General features: G+C 43.5%; 1 protein-coding gene across 1 annotated transcript; it reads left to right on the top strand.

Annotated features, from left to right (window-relative positions):
* Nucleotides 1-374: 374 nt before the first annotated feature.
* On the top strand, nt 375-22,105 carry ABCG5 (ATP binding cassette subfamily G member 5). The gene is made up of 13 exons (XM_063077767.1): nt 375-523; nt 1,146-1,267; nt 5,631-5,767; nt 5,839-5,937; nt 9,750-9,882; nt 11,033-11,172; nt 11,929-12,058; nt 12,634-12,847; nt 12,942-13,147; nt 14,101-14,239; nt 16,719-16,904; nt 20,770-20,882; nt 21,912-22,105. Exons 1-13 carry the CDS (start codon nt 375-377, stop codon nt 22,103-22,105), a joined length of 1,962 nt encoding a protein of 653 aa, XP_062933837.1.
* The last annotated feature ends 1,801 nt before the right edge of the window (nt 22,106-23,906 follow it).

Raw genomic sequence — 23,906 nt, 5'->3', positions numbered from 1 at the left:
GAGCCTCTAAGCTGCAGCTCCTTTGGACCTCAGCAGCTACCTGCCACTGCCAGTGTGGCCTCTCTCTGTTTCCTAGGGCCGGGCAACCTCGCCCGCCTCTGTGCCGGTCTCTCTCCCAGCGTTCCTCTCTGGCCACCCTCCTACGAACACCATGTATTCTACCCACTGTCAAGATAAGGACGCTCTGGCTAAAGGTCCATCAGATAATGGCATTGATGGCCTGATTCCAGTCCTGCTTCTGGGAGGGCCCCACGAGGGATTTCAGGGCCAGGCAAGGAACAGGTGGGGCAGTCTGCCCCCGGCTCCTCAGCTGAAGCCACTCCGGGGAGGGTCAGGCCACCAGACAACTCGCCCGTCTTTGCTGCCTGTTGACTATGAGTAGCGACCTCTTGGCTTTGACCTCTGGGGGGTTCTGGGGACTCAAAGTAAACAGAGGCTTCCAGAGCTCCCCAGAGGAGGTTCCTGCAGCTGCTGCAGCGCCTCGGCACAGCCTGGGTGTCCTCCATGCCTCCTACAGCGTCAGGTAAGGCAGATCGTGCGCTTCTCTCCCCTGCTTGGAGCATGAAGCTGGGCTTGCAAGCCCTCAGCTGCCTTTCCGCACTAGTGGGGGGCATGCTGGGGGGCTTGGGCTCCCTCTTCAGTGGATCGGGGTGGAGAGGGGAGAAGTGAAGAGCTGCCACTGGGAAATGAGGAGAAACAGTGAGTGGCGCCTCCTTCTGCACAGGGCAGGGCCTGGGCATGAAAAGCGAGGCAGCAGCACCTGCTCCTGCCCCTGCCTCTTACCCCTCCCGCTGCCCACTGCACGTCCAGGGCCTGCCCTGTGTGGATGTACAGGGCTTGGGGACAGGGGTGCTGGGAACATGAGGTGTAATGAAGCCTGGTCGAGCTAAGGAATGAACAGTGTCCTGTTTGTCATCTCCCAGCCAGACAGCGACCCGACATTCAGAGTAGCTGCTGTGCAGGCCCTTTTCCTAGGTGGCAGATCACTTCGGTCACTCCCCCACCAGGTTCTACAGGGGAGGCCATTGAGACTGAAACGCAGAGACCACTGGGGTGGGGCAGAGCTGGGGTCAGTGCTGCGGGACACGGCCTGGCCCCTCCCGGGATGCCATGCTGCCTTTGCCTTTATGGGGTTTCCTTTAAAGCAATCACATCGGGCCCTGGTGGGACATCAGATCTTACCAGCAGCGGTGGAACAGGCAGATCCTCAAAGACATCTCCTTGTACATCGAGAGCGGGCAGATCATGTGCATCTTAGGGAGCTCAGGTAAGCTGGGGAAGGATTTATCCACGTGCTCACTGAGGATCTGAAAAGGCCTTGACTTGATTTAAACACCACATTGAAGAAAGAGGTTTAACTTGTAGCACGAAGGCCACAGTTTGATATTAGAATGAAATCTAATGGCACGTTTGACTGTGAATGGAACCTGGTGTTAATGTAAAATCTTTAGAAAGATTCTTGAAAGAGTATAAAGTCCTGCCCAGAAGGTAAGAGAATTCATATTTCAAAGTATGGAAAGGCCCCGGCACGGTGCCTGGCATACGGGGATGCTCAGTAAACACAATTTCCCCTATCCGCTTATAGATAGGAAAAGGAATTCAACAAACAAAAATGCCCATTTAGACCCCCTAGTTGATTTCATTGGTCCCTTTTTATTATGGTCTATTTTAGCCATACAATCAAAAATGGAGAATAACATAAAAATGTTCATGTGTTAACATCAGGACTTATCAAATCTTAACATTATACAGTATTTGCTTCAGATCTTTTTTTTAGGAATTAAACATTACAGATTGTACTGAGGCCATCTATGTGCCATTCCCCATGCCATTCCAGGGGTGACTACATTTGAGCCTGAATTTGGTGTTTGTCTTTGTGTCCCAGCATCAGCCAGTCACTGCCCTGGGAGGGTGTGGCCTGTAGTGAGGAAGCTCCTTGTGCTGAGAGCCATGCCCTGGTGAGGTCACAGTATGAGTCCGCAGCAGCTGACATTCCTAGCAGCTGGGGGGTGGGGTGGTGGTGGTGGTAAGGGGTGGATGGGTGCATGGGTGTATTGGCCCTAAAGAGGGGATCTGTGTGGCACACCACAGTGTCCACTACACTGTGTCATGTTGCACATTTTAAGGTTAAAATATTCTGACAAATTGGCTTCTCAGAAGCCTCTTCCTTGAGCTGTTGTTTGCAAATTGTTGGCATTTACTGACACTCCCTTTAATGGAGATGGAGAATGTAAGCCTATGATAAAAGTTAGGCATGGTCAGCCTCTTCAGAGCTGAGGGAGTTAAATCTATAACCACTCACCTGCTACAGCAGGTGCACAATCGTATGGTAATGGTAGTGCTGTTAAGATTAAATCAAAAGGAATCCACTGACTGTCTTAGTCCACTGGGGCTGCCATAACACAATAACATAGACTGGGTGGCATATAAACAACATTTATTTCTCACAGTTCTAGAGGCTGGGAAGTCCAAGATCAAGGGGCCGGCAGATTCAGTGTCTGGTGAGGGCCGGCTTTCTCACAGACAGCTATTTTCTCACCCTAACCTCACATGGTGAAAGGGGCGAGGGGTCTCTCTCAAGCCTCTTTTATAAGGGCACTAATCCCAATCATGAGGGTTCCCCCCCATAACCTAATCACCTTCCAATACCACCTCCTAATACCATCATCTTGGGGGTGAGGATTTCAACATATGAATTGGGCGGGAGGGGATATAAACATCTAGACCATAGCACTAACTAAATCTGCTAAACTTTTCTGAGGTTTCCTGTCAGTTCTTATTTCCATTTCTTAACAATTTCTAACTATACAAACGTGCCATAACATCCAAGATCATTCCAATTTTCCTTTTAATAAATATAATGTACTCCTTTAAAAAGAAAAAAAAATTGAGCCATCCCTATAACAATCTGTCACCTGTTGCATTCCTCATGTAGAATATAAAAGTATTGGTGTGTAGCATCTTTCTCAGAAGAGTTCCTCACTTCTAAGGACAAGAAGGAATTGAAGCCACCGTCTCAGAAGTATGTCCCACAGGCAATGTCATGCTTCGAGTGCATCTCAGCAGGACAGTTGGTGTGGCTCTTGATCTGGGGATGAGGGCTGGTTTCTGATGATACACCTAATCATGATTTTGTGACAGTGTCTATCTTTCATACTGAATATGAATCCATGGTAGAATGCAAGTTCCACAAGGGCGGGGACATTCTCCTACTGTACCCTTAACACCTAGAATAGGGTTGGCCATATAGTAGGTGTTTAATAAATATTTGTTGAATAAATGAGAAAAAAAATTAATCTATGAATTCGTCATAGATTAGTGTTTATTAGTATTTATAGTGTTTCATAAAAGTGACATGATTTCCTTGGTGTTTTATCTCAAGCAGATAAGTGTCTATCAGAGGCAAAAGATGACTTACATGTTCAAAGTCTCACTAGAGCGTGGTCTAAAGCAAGCACACCCAGGCCACCTGACACTCCAGACGGAGGCCAGCTTCTTTAGCTCACTATTTGCTATCGATTATGGCCGAGACTCTGGGCTGGATGCTTCCTTGCAGATTATTTAGTTTCAAATGATTTCTGTCCTACTAGAGAAGATAACCCCAAAGGTCATGGTTTTATCACCCTGGAGGGCATTAACTGTTTTTGTATCTAACTCTGCTATCTTATTCTAACCTTTTCTCCACTGACTATACCTTTCCGTTTCTCATATCCTTTTTTCAAATGAGCCTTGTCATCCTGCTGGTTCCCTCATTAATGAGTTAATAAATATTTGACATGTATTCGGGGAAAAAAACCCTGAATCAGTTATTTCTATATTTAAAAAATGTGTCAAAAACTTAGTGGCTTGAAACAACAAAAACGTCATTTATTATCTCTCAGGGTTTCTATGGGTCAGACATCTGGAAGTGATTTGGTTGAGCACTTCTGTCTTGGGGTCTCTCATGAGGCAGTAGCCAGATGTCAGCTGGGGCTACGGCCATCTGAAGGCTTGGGTGGGGCTGGAGAATCTACTTCCAAGGTGGCTACTTTCCACGCTCTAAAGCAAGTTGGCACTCACTGTGAGAACTTGTGACACGGGAAGAGCAGGATGGCCCAGGAGAAAACCCTGTGATCACCCACAGGAGGCTGGAAGCAGCTGCCACACAGGTAGGATGTAAACCAAGAGGCTGTGGAGGCATCAAAGCCAAGGGAGAGAGACTTACAGAGAAGGGCAGGCAACAGTATCAAATGCTGCTGAGGAGCCGTCCACAGCGCACAGAGAAGTAGCCACTGGATTTGGCAACAGAAAGTAGCCTTGATGCCCTCGGGGAGGCCAGTTTTGATGGAGTGGGGGGACTGGAATCTAGGCTGCAGGATATTTTGAGCTTCTGTCAGAATGGAAATTGGATCCCAGAAATGTAAGGCCAGGGGGCTCTGCTTAGAAGAAGCACACCCAAAGCCTAGGATCATGACTGGGGAATTACAGGCCACGTTTTGAAAGACACCTTGATGAAGTCACATTTCAATTCTTTATAATCATGCTCCCTTTCTTCTCCACCCTGACCTCTACCTGGACATGCTGGGGCTAATTCTGAGCTTCGTCAGGCACAGGTTAAAGAAGACAGCTGCTGCCAGAGCCAGCTCATCTCTGCGCCCCTCAAGGCAACAAGCAGTTTTTTAAAAGTATTTGAATGAAAGATCTTATTTTTGGTTTTGCACAAGCCATCACATCTTCTGTAGAATTCTCTTGCTATCTTCTCAGAACCTCCTGCCTATTTCCTCTGTTATTAACTCCAGCTTCTTCACAGCCTTGGGTGGTCTGTTCTGCCTCTGTTACTCTCTGGCCCATGTTGAGTTCATGTCCAATATGACTGAGGGGCCAGCTGGATTCTTATCCTAATGGCATCAGCTAACCTCTAACCCTAGACAAAAGCAAACCAGGGGAAACCTTGTCCTCCAGTCACCTCCAGCGCCAGGCAGTTCATTCCCCGCAACTCCTCTGGGGGAATGTTCTCAGTGCCAACTAGCTGGGTTACGCCAGTGCAGGCTGAGGCCAACTTGGTTTTCCCGAAGGAAAAGTCTGCTTCTCAGACTTTTGAGAAGCTTCTCTGCTTCTGGCCTGCATGCAGATTTCCCCGGGATCCTGTAGAAAAGAAGAATCTGACTCAGCAGGTCCACAGAGGGGCCCGAGAGACTGCATTTCTGACACGCTCTTAGGCGATGCTAATACTGCTGGTCCTCAGACCACACTTCGTTAGCAAGACGCTAGACAATTCCACCTACATTCAGGTACAACCAGACAATCCTAGAGGAGCACAAAAAGAAATTCAGATGTCCTTGGATCCAAACGTTTCCAAGAGCCCTGGCTTTTCTTTTATTCTGATCTTATAGGTATTTTCTTTTTCAACCCCAAACAATTTAAAAAGCAAATAAGCAGGTAGTCAAAGCACTGTCAGTCCTGACCCGCATGAGAGAAATGGCTTGTTCCCCTCTCAGGGGACAAACTGGAGACTCTCATGGGTGCCAAGGGAGTTTGACACATGAGGTCCAAAGCTGGCACCCGGGGTCACGCCTCCACAGAGGTATCGAGAAGTTCCCCAATGCCCTGGCGTGGGGACTCCTCCAGGGCCTTCTCTTGTCGCCCCCCAGGCTCAGGGAAAACCACGCTGCTAGATGCCATGTCCGGGAGGCTGCAGCACAAGGGGACCTTCCTCGGGGAGGTCTGTGTCAACGGCCAGGCGCTGCGCAGGGAGCAGTTCCAGGACTGCTTCTCCTACGTCCTGCAGGTGGGCGCCCACCCAACCCTGCCGCCCGGCCGCGCAGGGCTCGGGCCACGCTGACGCCCCCTCTCCCACAGAACGACACGCTGCTCAGCAGCCTCACGGTGCGCGAGACACTGCACTACACGGCGCTGCTGGCCATCCGCCCAGACTACCCCGGCCACCTCCAGAAGAAGGTGGGTGACGCCGTGCTCAGAGTGGCATGGGGCGCACGCGGGACAAAACCCGAGACACTCGTCACGCCGGGGTGGCTTTGCACCCCTCTTCTCTTGCCTCCGCTTGGCTCTTCACCCCTCACTCTAGGGCTGTCCAAGACGGCATGCACTTGTCACACGTGCCTTTTGAGTACTTGACAAGTGCCTAGTCCACAGTGACATGAGCTTGCTAAGTGTAAAAGATGAGATGGATTTTAGACACTTAGTCTGGAAAAACAGAATGTGAACCCATCTCATTAAGAATTTTAAAAAATACTGATTCCAGGCTGAAATGATAATATTTGGGCCATAAATAAGATTATGTTATTAAAATGAATTCACCTGTTTCTTTTTACTTGTAAACATATGGCTACTAAAATATTTCAATTCTGTATTTGGCTTGCATTCTTTCTGTAGGACAGTGCTGTTTTGCAAGCTCTGTGATTGAGCAGATATGATTATTTCCCCACTGATTTTTCTCTCAGCTTGCTTTGAGGCATCTTGAATGTGCCTCATTAAACCAGAGTAAGTCAATGAAGAAAGAAACTATTGAATTGTCAACTCTTTCTTGATTCCAATGTGTTTCTTTAATGTACCCAATTTGGAAGTAGCTGCAGGTAAACCCACTGGAAACTTACCTGGAAACATTGCCTCATTTCTGCCTAGACTGTGAAGGCTTGGGACAGGCAGATGTGCCACCTTCAAAGAGTTACAGCTTCCTGGGCATCAGGCTTGTTTGTTGTGATGCTGTAGGTGAATAAACGGCATTCTTCTGTTTGGGAATTCTGGGCAATTCTGGGATGTAACTTTCAGTCTGGAGGGGCCTTAGCCAGGGGTCTTGCCCTCAAGGACCATCAATCAGCCTCAGGGAAAGATGCCTTACCTTAGAGTACCAAGAAGGAAGTGCAAGGTTCTTGCTATTTCACTAGGCTGTACCCTGAACTGAGCTCTTTTGTCTGGCTGGCATTAGACAGGGCTTGTGCAAACACAGTATCTCATTTCCTCTGACATGAACCCTATGAGGGAGGCATTATCTCCACCTTGCAAAACAAGAAACTGACAGCCCAGGAGACCAAGATCAGACAACTAGGAATGGCAGAGCTGGGACAAGGACCCAGACCCTCCAGCCCTACCATGCCTCCCTGATCCCCCTTATAGTCTGAGAAACGGAGGTCAGAGTTCAGCCCATGGGAGGCTCGATGTGCACAGGCATGTTCACGTGGCTTGGTGGCCCTGCACAATGAGGGGCGGGTGAGGAGCCGGCACACACAGCCCCCCTGCAGGCTTTCTCTCTGCTTGCCTTAGTATTTCTCTTCTAAAATGACTAGGAGAAAACCCCATTGGTATTGGGTGGGAGGAATGAATTCATGAACACATTCTTCTGAGTTAGTGATCCATTTACACCACACATCCCGTTGAGAGAATCTGAGAACGGCACTGCAGCCCTAACCCAGGAAATGGACATATTTGCATAAATAGTCAGAAAATTCACGGGTTCCTTGAAATTGACTGACGGCAAATCTGCCCCTCTAGTGAATGGTCCCTCTCCCTGGCATGGGCAGCCCATAGATGTCCTGCAAAGGCTGATAGCACAGAGTTCTCCCTGCTTGAGAGTCCTTTCTGAGCAAACCCCGTCCACAGGGTTTAAAATCCTGATGAAGTCAATTAGTGAGAAGGAAGTGCTGGTAATAACAGAGGAGACAGCATGGCAGATCTGCTTCTGTCCCTGGAGGAACTTGAAAATAAAGTGTGGCTGACGTGAGCAGGTTGTGGCTGTGGGCTATCAGTTAAACCTTGTCTTTGTGGACCACCTGAGAGAGCCCAGATGGTCCCACTCTCAATCCCGGCTCTGCCATTTGCTAATGGCAGGACCTTGGACAGGTTATGGACCTCTCCGAGAATCTGTTCTCTCCTCTATAATAAATGGAATAATAATGCATCTCTCCTGGAGTTGATGTGATGAATAAATCGGGTATGTGAAAGCACAGAGCATAGAGAGAGTTGGACTTGATGATCCCGATGGTACCTTCAAAGACTGTGAAGTCCATTGCCAATGGTGATTGCAAAGTATGGGAGAGTCTTCCTGCTGGGGTGAAATGAATTAAGTAAATGTCTTCTCTGCCCATCCTTTCTGAGCCAAATGGGCAAGCTTACTCCTTTCTTGATGTTGTAGAAAGGTGAAAGGAGGCTCAGAAATCTACCTTGGCTGGTGAGCGCATAAATCCAACCAAAGCAAAGCAAAACTCAATTCTGGGATCCTTCTACTCTGATGGCAGAGGAGACCCTTCTTTCTACCAGAACATAGCATATGTTTTTACTTTCCCATTATTCCTTCTTGTCTATTTCAGATGTGTCCCTTCTTTTGGCTAAAGCTTCATCTATGTTGTTGATCGCACCCTCTGTCTCTTCTGGCATTTTGTTCCATAAATCATCCCCTTTTATTCCAATCTAGTTTGATGTTGTTTTTTAATGCAATGTTTTTGTTTTTGTTTTTTTAATTATAAAAGTAATACAACCTCAGTAGGGGTATAAGGGAACAAAACTCATGACCATGTAAGTATTCTCTGTCCCTTTCTGTCTGCTTTACCCCAGGGCTTTATGCAGATGGGGTAATCAGTAAGGGGAGGACTAGAAATGGAGATTTTTTTTTTTTTTTTTTTTTTAAAGATGACCGGTAAGGGGATCTTAACCCTTGACTTGGTGTTGTCAGCACCACGCTCAGCCAGCGAGCTAACCGGCCATCCCTATATGGGATCCGAACCCAGGGCCTTGGTGTTCTCAACATCGCACTCTCCCGAGTGAGCCACGGGCCGGCCCCGAAATGGAGATTTTTGAACAGGTCTCTGGAGAGAGTGGAAGAAGGAAAGAGAGAGAGGGAAGAAAAAGGCCAACCTTCTTGATTAGAATGTCAGTAAATGGTTTTGTTAGTAGTTATTGCTATAGGGGAATTGAGAACGAGGAGAAAAGAGAGGGGCTCCAGGGAGCTGCAGGGTTTAAGTAGTGATGAAAATTGGAAGAAACAGAATTTTAAGAAGTATAGCTGTGGGTTATAAATTGGTCCCCTTTAAAGTCCTTAATGATATTCAAGTAAAGATTGGAATTATTTTTAATTACTTTTTTTTGGCGGCTGGCTTGTATGGGGGATCTGAACCATTGACCTAATATTATCAACACCATGCTGTCCAAGTGAGCTAACCAGCCAGCCTATTTTTAATTATTTTTGATAGCTGGTTTATAGTTCTTTGATGCAAAACCACAGTTATATTGGATCATATGGGACTCTAGGGTGTATTTGAGTTACAAAGGGCAAAACAAGTTTAGTTCGAATCAAATTAAATTTTTTTAAACATACAAAACAATTATTAAAATAAAGTTCCAAAACTCAAACACTTAGAAAAATAAGCTAGATTGTAACTATGTCTTTGGGGGATTATTCTGTACAAGCTGGACTGACTGTGGCATCTGAGAATAGGAGTTCAATGAAATATCCATTGTTTCCTGGTGAATTTCACTAACTCAAGATTAAGCAGTTGTTGCTCTAGGTATTTAAAAAAAGGTTTATATTATTTACTTAAATCTGACATGTGTATTATATTTATGTTTAAATAATAATTTAAACTAAATTGGCCTATATTATAACAGGCTTCCCCAGTGTGTGGCATGTCTGAAAGTGGCCCTTTCCAGGGAGTACATTCTAGGGAGGCGTGTCGCCTCTTGCATGCCATTCCCAGGCCATGAACTGCAGTTGCAGCCACCACAACACCCAGGCTTCCTGGACTTTGTGTCTCCTCTAGGTGGAAACGGTCATGGCAGAGCTGAGTCTGAGCCACGTGGCAGACCAACAGATTGGTAATTACAATTTGGGAGGAATTTCCAGCGGTGAGCGGCGTAGGGTCTCCATTGCAGCCCAGCTCCTCCAGAATCCCAGTAAGTGAGACCCCAAACTGCTGCCTGGGCATCTCCCATGTGTCTGCAGATACTTTAGGCCCTTTCTTATAGTCCCCATTTGGAAAGGGGGTTATGCAGAACTGAAATCACTGAGGTTTTTCAAGCTGGGGACCCAGTTTTGTTGGAAATGCTGTATAGTTCATTTCCAGATGCTATTCCATCGTCCAAGTATAAAATAGCTCTTGGACTTGGAAGCATCGCATATGTGTTCCATTAGGGTCTTGCATGAATATAGCGCCCTGCCCTGCTCATCCCTACTTCTTATCAGAGGACTACCACTGTGTTTGCTGGGGAAAGCTAGTGAGTTTTGGTATGACTACATCTATTTATGAAACGGCAGGAATTAAAGTAGGAATCTGAGTGATAAACTCAAAAGTGTATATGCTGTGGGGAAGGATCTATCAAGATGGAGTAGCCAGTCCCCTGCCTTCCCCGGCCTGATTGGTCATCTCCCCTACCACCTGGGGAAACCTCACCACCTGTATGCACCTGGGAGAGGAGATACTGCACCTGGATTCTTTCTTTACACTGCAGTAGAACAAGACTGCCTATTCTTCAGATGGTGCTTGGTCACTGGAAGGCAAATAAGAGGGATGCTTTTGAGAGTCCTTGTCACTTTTGGGGTAGAAACAAGCTATAGTTAAACCGTCTAAATAACTCAAATGCCTGCCCCATCTTGGACCTTGTTTCATGGGTCAGAATTTTTTGCAAGGCAAAGGCTCTGATTGTATTGGAGAGTCTGCAGACATGAAATGGGGTCATGTTGTTTTAAACAGCCTCCTCTGAGCTTTTTCAAAACAACTTGGTGCCAGCACTCGTTCTCCATCAGGTTTCCCTGGACAGAGCCAAAATAGTCCATAGAACCCTGTTAGAGGTCTGATTTGGTTGCTCCCCTGGCCCTTTGAGGATTAAGGGCCAAATGTGTTCTGGAGCTGGGCATTTGGCCCTCCCAGGTTTGGGCCTTTCTCCTGGGCTCAGGCTGGAAGCCAGTTTGCATGTGGCTACTTCTTACCCTCCCTATTTGGATGGGGCAGGACAGTTCAATAAGGGATTGTTCAAAACTCTTGAGTTTATGCATGGAGTCTGGGCTCTGCAGCTGCTGGGAAGTCTGACCCCTCTTTGCTGGCAGAGGTCATGCTACTTGATGAGCCGACCACAGGCCTGGACTGCTTGACTGCGAACCATATCGTCGTCCTCCTAGCCCAGCTGGCCCGCAGGAACCGCATCGTGATCCTCACCATCCACCAGCCCCGCTCTGAGCTCTTTCAGGTAATGGGGGGCATCTTTTGTTCTGCTCAGCTGGTTGAGTGTGAGTATGTGGTGTGTTGAGCTGGGAATCATGGGGGCAGGGAAAAGATGAGCACTAAAGCAATTGGAGCTGACAGCTCCTGATATGGGAGGGCAACGTATGGACACTCATTTCTTTTAGCACCTACCATGTACCAAATGTTCTATACACTGGCTCATTTCATCTTCACAACAATCCTATGAGGTCAGTGTCAGTATATCCACCTTACAGAGGGAAAGAGTGAAACTTGGAAATGATTCAACAGTGAGCCAATATCACAGTCAGTAAGAAGCTGGAAATGGCATTCATGGTTGAGTTGGCTTCAAAGGCTGTGTTTTTCCACTGAGTCACACAGATTTCTTTAAAAAAATCTCACTTTATTCTCCCAGTATCCTTTTAGTATAGCTATTATTATCTTTTTATAGATGAGGATCTGAGATTTAAAACAAAAACAAAAAACCACCCGAGCTTGCTTGGCCATAGTCACTCGCTGGCATGGCTGGGACTTAAGCCAAGTCCATAGTTCTCCTCTACGCCAGATGTGATGCTGGGGCTTGGGATCTGCAGTGCTAGCCCAGGCCGACAAATATAGGACTGCACTTTGAGCGTCTCCAACGGACGCATTAAGAACACTGACACGTGGTATAGGTAATCAAGGGACCGGCTGCTTGGAAATGTGTTTCCCATAGGGGCATGGTGACTGGATCACACACTAACACCATCTGTTGTCTGATCAGCTCTTTGACAAAATCGCCATCCTCAGCTTCGGAGAGCTGGTTTTCTGCGGCACACCAGTGGAATTGCTTGATTTCTTTAGTGACTGTGGTTACCCTTGTCCTGAACATTCAAACCCTTTTGACTTCTATAGTAAGTTCTTTTTTTCACATTTCCCATCATAAATGTTTTTTAAATTTTCTCATCTCAGTTTTCTGCCTAGATGACACAAGCCCTAGTGGGGTTCATTTTTGCTTTTGTTTTGGTGTTTTTGACTTTTCAAGGAATTAATGTGGCTGGGTCAACTAACTTGCCATAGATGACCTACCAGAATGAGGTGGGGGATTGCTCTCAAACAAATTGGTGCACTTTTACTTTTTGAGAGAAAAATTAGCTGAGCTTTTGAGTTCTTCCAGACTGTCTCAGTGGGATCCTCACGGTCTTGGCAGTTAGCTTTAAAATATTCTGATTTGGGGCTGGCTGATTAGCTCACTTGATTAGAGCATGGTGCTGATAACACCAAGGTCAAAGGTTAGGATCCCCATATTGGCCAGCTGCCAAAAAAAAAAAAATCTGATTTTATAGGTGCACATGAACAACAGGTTTTATTCTGATGGAATGAGGTATTATGGGTAGTACTACTGAATCAATGATGAACATATATTATGCATTATATACATATGTGCATTAAAAAACACATGGGTCATATCTTTCGGGAAAACTTTTAGTGGATCTGACATCAGTGGATACCCAAAGCAAAGAACGGGAAATAAAAACCTACCAGAGAGTCCAGATGATTGAATCTGCCTACAGAGAATCAGCAATTTGCCACAAAACTTTGGAGAATATTGAAAGAACAAAACACCTCAGAACATTGCCAATGGTTCCCTTCAAAACCAGAGAATCTCCTGGAGCTCTCTCTAAACTGGGTGTTCTCTTGAGGTAAGAGCCGCACAGATGTAAGGCCCGTTTTAGTCTTTAGACAGCCACTGATAATAAAAGAAAAGGAATTCAAATACGGGTGTTTGGTTTTCAGGAGAGTGATGAGAAACTCACTGAGAGAGAAGCTGGCAGTGATTATGCGTCTCGTTCAGAATCTGATCATGGGTCTGTTCATCATTTTCTTCCTCCTACGGGTCCAGAACAATGTGCTGACGGGTGCCGTCCAGGACCGCGTGGGTATCCTGTACCAGTTTGTGGGTGCCACCCCGTACACAGGCATGCTCAATGCTGTGACTCTGTGTAAGTGCCCACATGCAGGAGGTGCAATCCTTTTTCCCTCAATATCTCCCTTCTCCAGCTGCCACCTTGCAAAAGGCCACCATTGTAAGTATTTCTCTGAGCTAAACCTGGCCCTGTCCTGAGATTCTCTCTGGGGAAGGAAAGGTAACTATCGAGTTACTAACACCTGAATGTGAATTAGAGGTGGATCTCTCTGAGAGTCTCAGGGTCCAGGGAAACACAAAGTTATGAGATGCTGATGGGGTAGAGTTTGGGAAGAGTTTTTCCAAAGATCATTCCTCGTATCTCATCTTGACCACTAAAATGCACAACCGATGGGGCCCTAGCCACCAGGCCAACTTCGCAACACTGGTTTCTTTTTGGAGCCTATTTTAGGACAACCAGCACCTTATTTTCAAACTCCATGGGACTCCAGAAGCAACATCTAGTTGCCTCATGTTACAGTTGATACAGGAAAACGGTTATCAATGGGATTCCCAAAATGTAGCACTAAGTTCAGAGAATAGAGGGAAGGACAATGCTTCTGCCAAGTAGGGCCTTGAGATGGATGTGAGGGGAGTGAAAAGTCTCTGCATCTACCAGATTCTCCCCTGAGAGCAATGCCAAATGCAGGCTGCTGCAGGGGCCCTGATCCTGCACACACAGAGGACAGAGGGCCTTGAATCACTCATTCATGCCCCTTTTGGATATGCTTTTCTTGAATTGGTGACAACCCCCCGACTTTAGAGAGAAGGAAACACATTTTATCTTTTGCAGCTGCATTGCAATTTAGGTAGAGTGTAGATTTCTGGGGTGGGGAGTATTTATTGCCCTATGGATGGCAGGTTCCCTCCTTCCACACCCAGCTGGTCCTCACCATCCAGCCCTGACAGAGCTCAAGTTCAGCTTGGGCTAGCTCTCCCTCCCTCAGCTGTGTGGTGCTAGCTGTTCTGAAACCTGCCTTCCATACCCAGTTCCTGTGCTGCGAGCTGTCAGTGACCAGGAGAGTCAAGACGGCCTGTACCAGAAGTGGCAGATGCTGCTGGCCTATATGCTGCACATCCTCCCCTTCAGCATCGTTGCCATTGTGCTCTTCAGCAGTGTGAGCTACTGGTAAGGGTGCTCAGGGGCATTCAGTTCACCGGGAGCCAGGCCCGCATGACTCAGGGAGGGCCAGTGGGACTCGGGGAGAGAGAGCTCTGGGATGAACTACTCCATGTTCTCTGCTCTGGAGGATCTACATTCTGCTCATCAATGTCGAGTACAATGCCTGTCTTTGAGGAAATTTATTATCAATAAAATAATCCAATTGCAGGCTGCTTGGGACCTAAGAGCAAGCTGCAAGTCTACATATGCCAGGGAATAGCATGTCCCACATTCATCACAGGGCCTCGGCTAAGAAGAGGGCTCTGAAGAGCTGGGACCCAGGGGCATGTGGGGCCCAGGTGCAGGGAGGAAGCAGTCTGAGTGTAAAACCTTCAGACGGGCATATTCAGAGGCTGGGAAGAGGATAGCAAGCCAAGGGAGGAGGCATGGGGTGGTCAGGGAGGTAAAGGAGAAGCAGAGTTGGGCAGCATCGTTGAAGATGAGGAGGCAAGAGTTTTGAGGAGGTTTGTAAACCCGTTCAGTACTGCGGAGGTTAAGGAGGTGAGGCCATGATGAGGGGTCATTGCAATCTTCCAAAAAAGAGCTTCTGTGGAGTGGTAGGGGTGCAAGCAGGCTTACAAGGCAGTAGGTGCTGTTGGAGAAGCTTGGCAGTGTATGGTAGGATGATGAGCGAGCAGTTGCCTAAATAATTATCAGGCTCAAAGAATGGTTGTTTTAGGATGTGGTAAATAACACAATCAAAAAACATTAGATTGAGAGAAGATGAAAATACAGCTAAAATTTGGATAAGTCACAGATCAAGTTTCCAGAGTAAACCAAGGTAGGGTCAGAGGAATCAGAATAACATGGGATCAAGGATGCAGGTGGATAGGGTCACACTTGGCAAAGAGGGGAAAGAGAGAGAATGAAAGACAAGATAAAGACAGCAAAAAATTCATAAAATGAGAGGTGAATTCATCTGCCAAGCACTGGGGAGAGAGATTAAAATTGGGGAGCGGGGCTAATTTAATATAGAGGTTTCTATCAGCCATGATGAGACATGCCATTAGAACCCAAGATGCAATGAGGAAACCTTAGGGGTCAGCTGAGGCAAAGTGGCAGAGTGGATCTGATTGGTACAGCAATATGCCATGTTCAACACACCTTCAATTGCTTAAGTGGCAGAGCAGGGTCCCCAGAGGTGGGGATCGATAAGGCAAAGAATGACAGAAGGGGGCAAGGATCTGAGGCAGTGAGGCATTGTGGAAATGGGAGACAGAGGCCACGATCAGACAGGAGCAGTTTTCAGAATCTGAAATCTTGGAAGTGTCCTGTGCCCTGTGGGTCCCAACAGGGATGGCCATGTCTCCCTGGAAGAGGAGCCAGACCCTGAGTTTGAGGCCATCCTGGACACTGTGAAATCTTGGAAGTGGAACAATTTTGAGTATTATCTAAGTCCAGTATTTAGTATTATCTAAATTCAAGTCTAAGTATTATCTAAGTCTTGAGTGATCAAGATTAGGTAGATGGAGCCTCTGGAATGAGATTAGCTAACTAGGATACACTGATGTTGATGGCTCACCGAGAAGCTTAAAGACCTTAAGGAAAATGATAGTGGACAGGAGTGGAAAGAATGATCCTGGTTCAGATGCTGTAAAATCATCAAAGGTGAGAGAATGTTTTAAAAGTCACAAAAGGCTACAATGGGGAAGGGAATTAATAGAATAAGCCAACTTCATGATTTGCCCAGGAGGAAAGGTGCATGGCTTTGAAGAGTGGTAGGGTGGGGTGGGTATAAGACATGCCAACTTCTTTTCCTTACTCTACAAATGGAATAAAGAGTGGCCATATCTAATGCTATCACCAGGGTAATGTAATTTAGTGAAAGGAATGTAAGAGGAAAGGGGCATGCCCAGTTTGTTTACAGAAAATGAGGGTCAAATCAATGGAAGGGGTCGGTAGAACGAAAGACAGGAATGGAATGGAGTAGGCCCGCGGAGGGCTAATCTGATTGGGGATGAAAGCACTGAGGGTTTCCTGTTGGTAGTAATCCCACAGGTGGGATGATAATACCATTTCATCCCACGCAACAGGGAAGGAGATGTTGAGAAGCAGGTTAGGTGAGCCCTTAGCGCTAGGGTAGGAATGGTGCTAGCTGGGCAGAAAGTGGTTATTTATGAAGAAGCCTGGACAGTTCCACACCCTACTTATTGCAGTTACTTGTGACTTGTCTAAGTAATTTAATACTTTCCTTCGAGAGCCCAAAGAGCTGTAAAAGGGAAAAGGCGGCTCACATTGAGTTAGAGCCAACAGAAACAATTTGCAGTAATAAATGTCCTCAGATGTTGGCTCTGTCCCCCAAACCTCTGTTCTCAACAGCGTTTGGGTGCCCTGCACACTCCTTCCACCCACTAACCACCAAGGGTTTATTCATAGGAGGCAAGTGTGGTATTTTTCTTAAATGATAAGGCTTGGGGAGGAAACTAAAGACTTTATGTTTTTCTAGGACTCTGGGCTTATATCCTGAGCCTGCCAGATTTGGATACTTCTCTGCTGCTCTCTTGGCCCCCCACTTAATTGGTGAATTTCTAACTCTCGTGCTACTTGGTATTATCCAAAACCCAAACTTAGTTAACAGTGTAGTGGCTCTGCTGAGCATTGCTGGGGTGCTTGTTGGATCTGGATTCGTCAGGTAAGATATAATGATTCAAAGAAATTAGACTGGTATAATTTGTTGGTAATTATTACCTGATAATGACTGCTATAAAGGAATTCCAGAAAAGAGATGTGTGATACTGCTTAAAGGTATCACTGGATAGTCTGGAGTATTTATACTGCTTGCTAATAATTATTGCCTTAGACCTTGAACTGTTGACCATTCAATCAATAAAATGTCTTTTTATTGAGAATCAGGAAATTACAAGATTAGCATGTTACTGATATGATTCACATGTAATAAGCCACTATAACAAGAGAGGAAAACCAATCTGGATGTTCCAGAAAAACTCACAGCACATGTGAGTTCCAGCCCATTTTACAGGCTAAAATAGCATGCATATTAGTTCATTTACGACCTGGTACTGTTGAGTCTCTGCTCTAGTTCTCAATTCCCAGTTATTTTTAGGAATTAACACAAGTTAGATAAGGAAAGATCCTGCAGAATAGAAGATTGTTCAAAAAAGCATCAGGACTTAAAGACATATACCAAATGTTAACAGTAATTATCTCTGGGTGAAATCCGTCAATTATTTTATTCATATTTTCTGTATTTTTAAAGTTTTCTAAAGGGATAATCATCATTTTATAACCAAGAAAAAACCATATATATATATATATATTATTTATATATATATATATACACATACACACACTTTTATTTTTTTTTTGCTATTTTATTAGTGTTTTTAATTGAAACATGATTGTATGTATCTGTGAAGTGTTGAATATCAATACCTGTATATGCACACATTTTAATACCTGTATATACACACATTTTTTCTATTTTATTAGTGTTTTCTTTTTTATTGAAACATAATTGATTGTACATATCTGTGGGGTGCTTATCTGTGTAGTGTTGAATATAATACCTGTATATACATACATTTTTAAAAAGCAATAGTAGAAAGAGTTGAAAATTTAAAAGGGTAAAAATGATCCCCAGAGGTGACGGGAGTGGGATATAGTAAGTAAACTTTGGGTCCCTGAACAAATGTGAAGAAAGCTCTGTTTCTTTGACTTAAAAATCAAATAAACAAAAAAAACCTACTGAGCATCACCTATATATAATTATATTTATAGTTTAGTTATTTAACTCTCAGAGCAATCTGTTTTCAGAAGAAAAAGTGAACTCAGACATGACTTTGCTCAAGTCACACCACCATGAAGACTCTCCTGTGACCACGTGGCTCCCTGCAGAGAAGGCTGACCTAGGAGTCAGAAATCTATCACTTAGCTGCCACATGGCCATGGGCAAGTCACTTTTCTATCTAAATTAGTTTCCTCACTTATAAAATGGAGATAATTACCTCAGCCCCACCTACCTAAAGGGATCATGATGAGCAAATGAGATTATCAGTGTGAAAACACAACGGTAGTGAGTTATGTAAAGGTGAGATATTGTAAAGCAAAGGGAGCTAGTTTTTGATCAACCAAGGATATTTTTTATGACGACACCATTGCATTGTGTTTGTCTACGGTACTTAAGTGGATTGTTAGCGTCTATAAAAAACGCACAAATCAAATCACCCCATGGGTACAGAATCAAGCCAGCAAGGCACAGACCCAACCTCGGGCACCGCCTCTCTTTTATATTATTTAAATCATTACATGTTCCAATCAACCTAGCACTATTTTCATAGATATGGTTTTTGGGAAAAGGGTATTAATTGGATAAGGCTTTGCTGTTCTTTCTGCTTATGAAATAATGCAAGATCTTTGGGGAAAAGAGTACAAACAATATAGAAATGTATGAGGGAGAAAGTAAAAGTTACCTGAAGCATCATAACCCGCAACTCAATATTGTTGTATATCTTGCTAGACTTTTATGTAATTTTTCATAAAAATGAGATCATACTATTGTGTAAAATGTAAAGTTTGCATACTTTCTTTCCCATTTAACAAGATAACATGGACAGTTCCATGTCATTAAATTTAGATCCATGGTCCCTCCCTCTTTAAAGCACTCCAAGGATTTCTATCAGAGACACAGCGCGCTTCTCCTCTTGTGCCTTTCACTGATCCCTGTTCTCTGATCTCTGTCTGCCACCTGCACACAGCCTGTCCACTGTTCCCATGGCTGGAGTTCTCTCTCTGAAAGTCCCCTTTGTTTTCTCCCGTCATGTGCCACCTCGTATTGCAGTCTTTTATAGATTGTCAGCCTCTTGAGGGCAACAGCTGTGTCTCATTCACCTCCCAGTGGTCAGCCCTTGGTCTTGAACCAATTAGGTTTGCAGAAGCTATTTTGAGTTGAGTGAATAAATGAATGACTCTCTCCTTGGACTGCCTACACAGTGGATCAGTCACCAGATCATGTTGGCTTTCTTTTCTGGTATCAAACCACAAATGCACATGGAGCATTTATTTTGTGTTTAGCCCTGTGTGGTGCACGGAGGGATAAAGGCACGCAGTTCCTGCCTCAAAGAGGTGGCACTCTAGCCAGACGGCCATTGTCTGTCTCATGGTCCTCATCCTATTCCAGGCCTTTGTCACCTCATACTTGAACTTTTGCTGTAGCCTGCTCCCTTTTTGTTGTTCTGAATCTGCCCTTATTCTGGTCCATCATACTTGCTGGTGTCACATTAATTTTCTTAAAATACTGATTTCAACATGACTTTTCCCATAGTCATTTGATGTCAACTTGTTTCAAGGCCCTGCAATGGCTGTTTTTGGCTATTGTCCCAAATTCACCTCCCACGGCTCCCGCTCCAAATCCTCTGCTCCAGGCTTTCTAGTCTATTCAGTCTCATATGCAACCTTTGACATGCCCGTGCTCACACCATTTCTGCCTTCCTAGAACGTCCTTCCTATTCCCTCAATTCCTTTCCAGATTTCCATCAAGCATTTTCAATTAGCAGCCTCTCAATGTGGTTAATTCAATTTTATTTTGTGCCTCAGAAAATTGTCAATAACTGAAAGTTATGAAATTTGGGGGTCATTTGGTAATAGGTGAAACCATAAACACTAAACACAAGAATGTCATGGATATGTGGTACTGATACTTAATACTTTCTTGGCACAAATAGTTTACTACTCTGTACTTTTATAGTCTTGATATATGTTTTATGTCCCTAACTACATTGTGAGTTCTTTAGGGGTAGGATATTTCTTTTGAATTCCTCAAGCACCTAAAACTAGTGCTTTGCAAATAGAAAAAAATTAATATATTTTTGACTGATAGAAACTATATAGTGGACCAAGAAGGCCACGGTGTCACTATGCAGTTTCTCCTAAAATAGATTGCTGGAGAAGAGACATATTCCATCTTCACAATGAATGTCTACTTGCTCTTTGTCCTTTCCCCTTTGTATTCTAGTTCTCATTTCATACACTAGCACCTTCAAATCTGTTTAATCACAAATATCCTCCTCTAATGTGATGTTAGGTGTGTGTTTTCTTGTATGTTTATATCAATGGTGCTTACCAAAAAAATTACATACCAACCGATCATAAGGGGGTTGTTAAATTAAAGTCACTACTATAATGAACCACCAAGCAGTCATTAAAAATGACAAAGTGCTATGCTTACTGACTTTGGAGAATGTCTGAGACATGTATGGAAGGAGAAAAGCAGATTAGGAAAGAACATGAAGAGTTTAATTCTACGTATGTAAAATTTTGTAAACACACATACGTTGTATGTATCACCAAAATGTTATTTCTGGGCAATGGTATTTATATTTTTTAAAACTGTCTGAAGTTTTTTATAGTGAGCATAATTTTTACAATAGAGAGATGGAAAACTATATTCATGTTGGAAAACATAAAGATTGCCTTTCTTTTCATTTGGTAGGACTATTACCAGTGCCTATTCAATGTCATCTCTCTTTCTTTTTCTTAAGAAACGTGGAAGAAATGCCTGTTCTTTTTAAAATCATCAGTTATTTTACATTTCAAAAATATTGCAGTGAGATTCTTGTAGTCAATGAGTTCTATGGACTGGATTTAACTTGTGGTAAGTATTCTATTTTGGAATACTGTTTTTACATATTACTCTGAGGAAGCAATTTCCTGAGAGAAATGTATTTTTGAAATAAAAGCTATATTTTATAATAAATTGATTTAAAATTTTGTTTAAAAATAAATCCAATATTTTCTCTGATTAAAAAGAAAATAAGCAGTGGTCAAGTTAGTCTATCAAAGGTCAATAGCTTAAGGCCACTTTGATCTTATTAGAAAATGAAAGACCTTATGTACACTGAGGCAAACTAGTCTACTGTATTCTAGATGGACTCAATTCCTGTATCTACCGAACACTTTTTTTTTTTTTGGATTAAGTATATTTATTAACAGCATGCCTGATTCTGTAGGAAACAGACTTGAACCCTGGTCATTCGGACTCTCGGGGGCAGCGTGCTCTAAGACAGCTGCCTGCAGCTCTATTTCTTCAATTCTGTGTATACACCTTGGTGATGTCATTGTACCTGCCTTCAGGGGGCTGGTTGTTAGAGACCAGTGGTACCAAATACATTGAAGCAGGCTAAAGTGGCTTCTTGTTCCCCAAAATGTACACAGCGTATAGCAGGGTAAAGCCATTTTTGGCAAAAGTCAATTCTCCAGTCTCAGGAGTGGGCGGTGGGAACACGACAAGGTTCTTATGGCCACTAGAAATCCCAGGGCCACTCTGAAGACAACTAAAGAGCGTGATAGAGTTTAGTACCTGTTTTAAATATTTTTAGGTGATAACATCAGTAACTTTAGGATATTCAGTGCTAAGTAATCATGATTTTTATTGGGAATAAGGTAATGGTTTTATATACACAAAATAGAAACAAACCCATCTCCATCTTCAAATGAATCCAAGGCCTAGAAAACTCACTCTTTCTTCATCTAATTGTGAATTCGGGGCTCTAAAATATCCTGTGTCTGTCATGAATAGGGTTCTTAGAAGAGTGCTAAGCACTGGTGAACATTCGGTAAATACTTGCTGATTAAGTTTCCTGAGATGTGCCAAAGCTGATGTTGTCAATCTTTTCCTTGGCAGGCAGCTCAAATGGTTCTGTGACAACTAATCCAATGTGTATCTACACTAATGGAATTCAGTTCATTGAGAATACCTGCCCAGGTGCAACATCCAGATTCAAAACAAACTTTCTGATTTTATATGCATTTATTCCAGTTCTTGTCATCCTAGGAATACTTGTTTTTAAAATAAGGGATTATCTCATTAGCAGATAGCAAGTAACATTGCTGGGAAAATGGAACTTAAGCTGCTACACGTGCGTCACTGCTCTGAATGTCTGAAATAAGAATGTCATGTATTTCTTTCCTGATAGGACATCTTAAGTCTTGTAACCATTAAGACTCCATTTGTGCCCCTTGGATCCACTCAGGCCTTGGATTCAATGGAAATAGATCACGGTTCCTTGCTATTCCAACTTGCAGGGATATGTGGTATTTAGAAATTGTGACTGAGTTGGTCCAAGAATGTAAATAATAATTCATAAACCTATGAGACACTGGTGTGACTGTTTGTTTTCCTTGTTCTAGACACAGAAAAATAGGTCCATTAAAAAAATTCTGCTTACATTTGAAAAAGGATTCAGTAAAAAGAAAATGTTTGAATGATTACTGACTGTAAATAATAGAAAAAGGAGTTGTGGGTTTAATTGGAGCAAAGCCTCATGCAGAATTGGGTAAGAATGCTTTTGCTACCATTTAAAGTCCACATTTATGTGCACATGTTCATATGAGGGGTCTAAGCACCCAATGATTTTACTGAAGGTTAAAATTAAAAACCGGGCTGGCCAGTTAGCTCAGTTGGTTACAGCATAGTGTTGATAACCCCAAGGTCCAGAGTTTGATCCCTGTTACCAGGTAGCCACCAAAAAATACACACACACACACACACACACACACACACACACACACACACACACACACAGAATAAAAAAGCACAGGAATGGGCTGAATGGTGAACGCATCACACCAGAGAAACTTCTAGTGATGTTTTTAAAGATAAGTTTGCTATTTTTCACTTTCAGCTTAGTTTACTTATAAAATTAGAAGTAAACATTACTAGACAAGGTGTATGGACTGAGAAATGACCTCTTTAAGGTTGGAGAGCAGCTGTTATTTAAAGTCCATATAGAAAAACGCTCAACTGACACAACAGTTATACTAAGATGAACAGGGTTACACACTAAGAATTCACATTCTTGAGTTGTAAAGGGAAAGAATACTGACAAATACAAATTTAGACACATTACATATTTTCAGGGATGAAATGATGTATATGTTATTAAAATGGGTTCTCTGTTAAATGACTGGATTTTCAAGTAATTTATGTATGAGTCTGAAATGAAACTCTCTCAATGTTACCATGGTAACTTTGAGTGAGAATATGGGAGACAGCACATGAACTTGTTCAGTTACTGTGACTGAACTTGTAAAGAATGATAAATTATAGCATTTGAAATGTCTCACATTATAGTAGGAAAGATCATTTCATTAAGAAAGCCACAGTAAAATTCTATTTCTTAGAACAGTATTTAAGGATCTGGAGACATCGGTAAGTTACCAGAATAGTATTGTCAATTTTATAAAAGGTCTTTGACACTGATGATTATGGTATAATAGTTACATAATGCTTTACAGATTATATATGTCACATCAGTTATAGACAATTCTGGAGATGATAATCTATTAAAGTAGTTCAAAGAGAGTCCCACAGGAATCTCTTTTGAAATCACTGATTTCAACTTACGAAAGATAACCGGGTGTACAACATAAGTGGAAACATTTTCTACTATTCATATGCAGATGAAAGTCATTCTAGCTCAATAACATTTGGAAAATTGACATCACATGTGACTGACTTCAAGCTATTAAGTGTTAGTGATAGTATCTTAGAAAAACACAATGGCTTTCAACAAGACAGTTTGTGTCTCAAGTCAAAAAGGGACAATGATATGTAAGAAAATCAAATTATGTAATAAAAATTCCTACTGCTATTGTGGAATATGCTGTTTCTTCCCAC

This window comes from Cynocephalus volans, chromosome 14 (assembly GCF_027409185.1).
Source record: "Cynocephalus volans isolate mCynVol1 chromosome 14, mCynVol1.pri, whole genome shotgun sequence".
NCBI lineage: Eukaryota > Metazoa > Chordata > Mammalia > Dermoptera > Cynocephalidae > Cynocephalus > Cynocephalus volans.
Note: the sequence above shows the minus strand (reverse complement) of the source record. Positions and strands in the feature narration are given on the sequence as shown.

What these genes read in the sequence shown, in the direction of transcription:
- ABCG5 (XM_063077767.1), top strand. Translation starts at nt 375, where the DNA reads ATGAGTAGCGACCTCTTGGCTTTGACCTCTGGGGGGTTCTGGGGACTC. An exon ending in GCTTCTCCTACGTCCTGCAG is followed by an intron (nt 5,768 to 5,838) that starts GTGGGCGCCCAC and finishes CCTCTCCCACAG; the next exon opens with AACGACACGCTGCTCAGCAG. An exon ending in CCGGCCACCTCCAGAAGAAG is followed by an intron (nt 5,938 to 9,749) that starts GTGGGTGACGCC and finishes TGTCTCCTCTAG; the next exon opens with GTGGAAACGGTCATGGCAGA.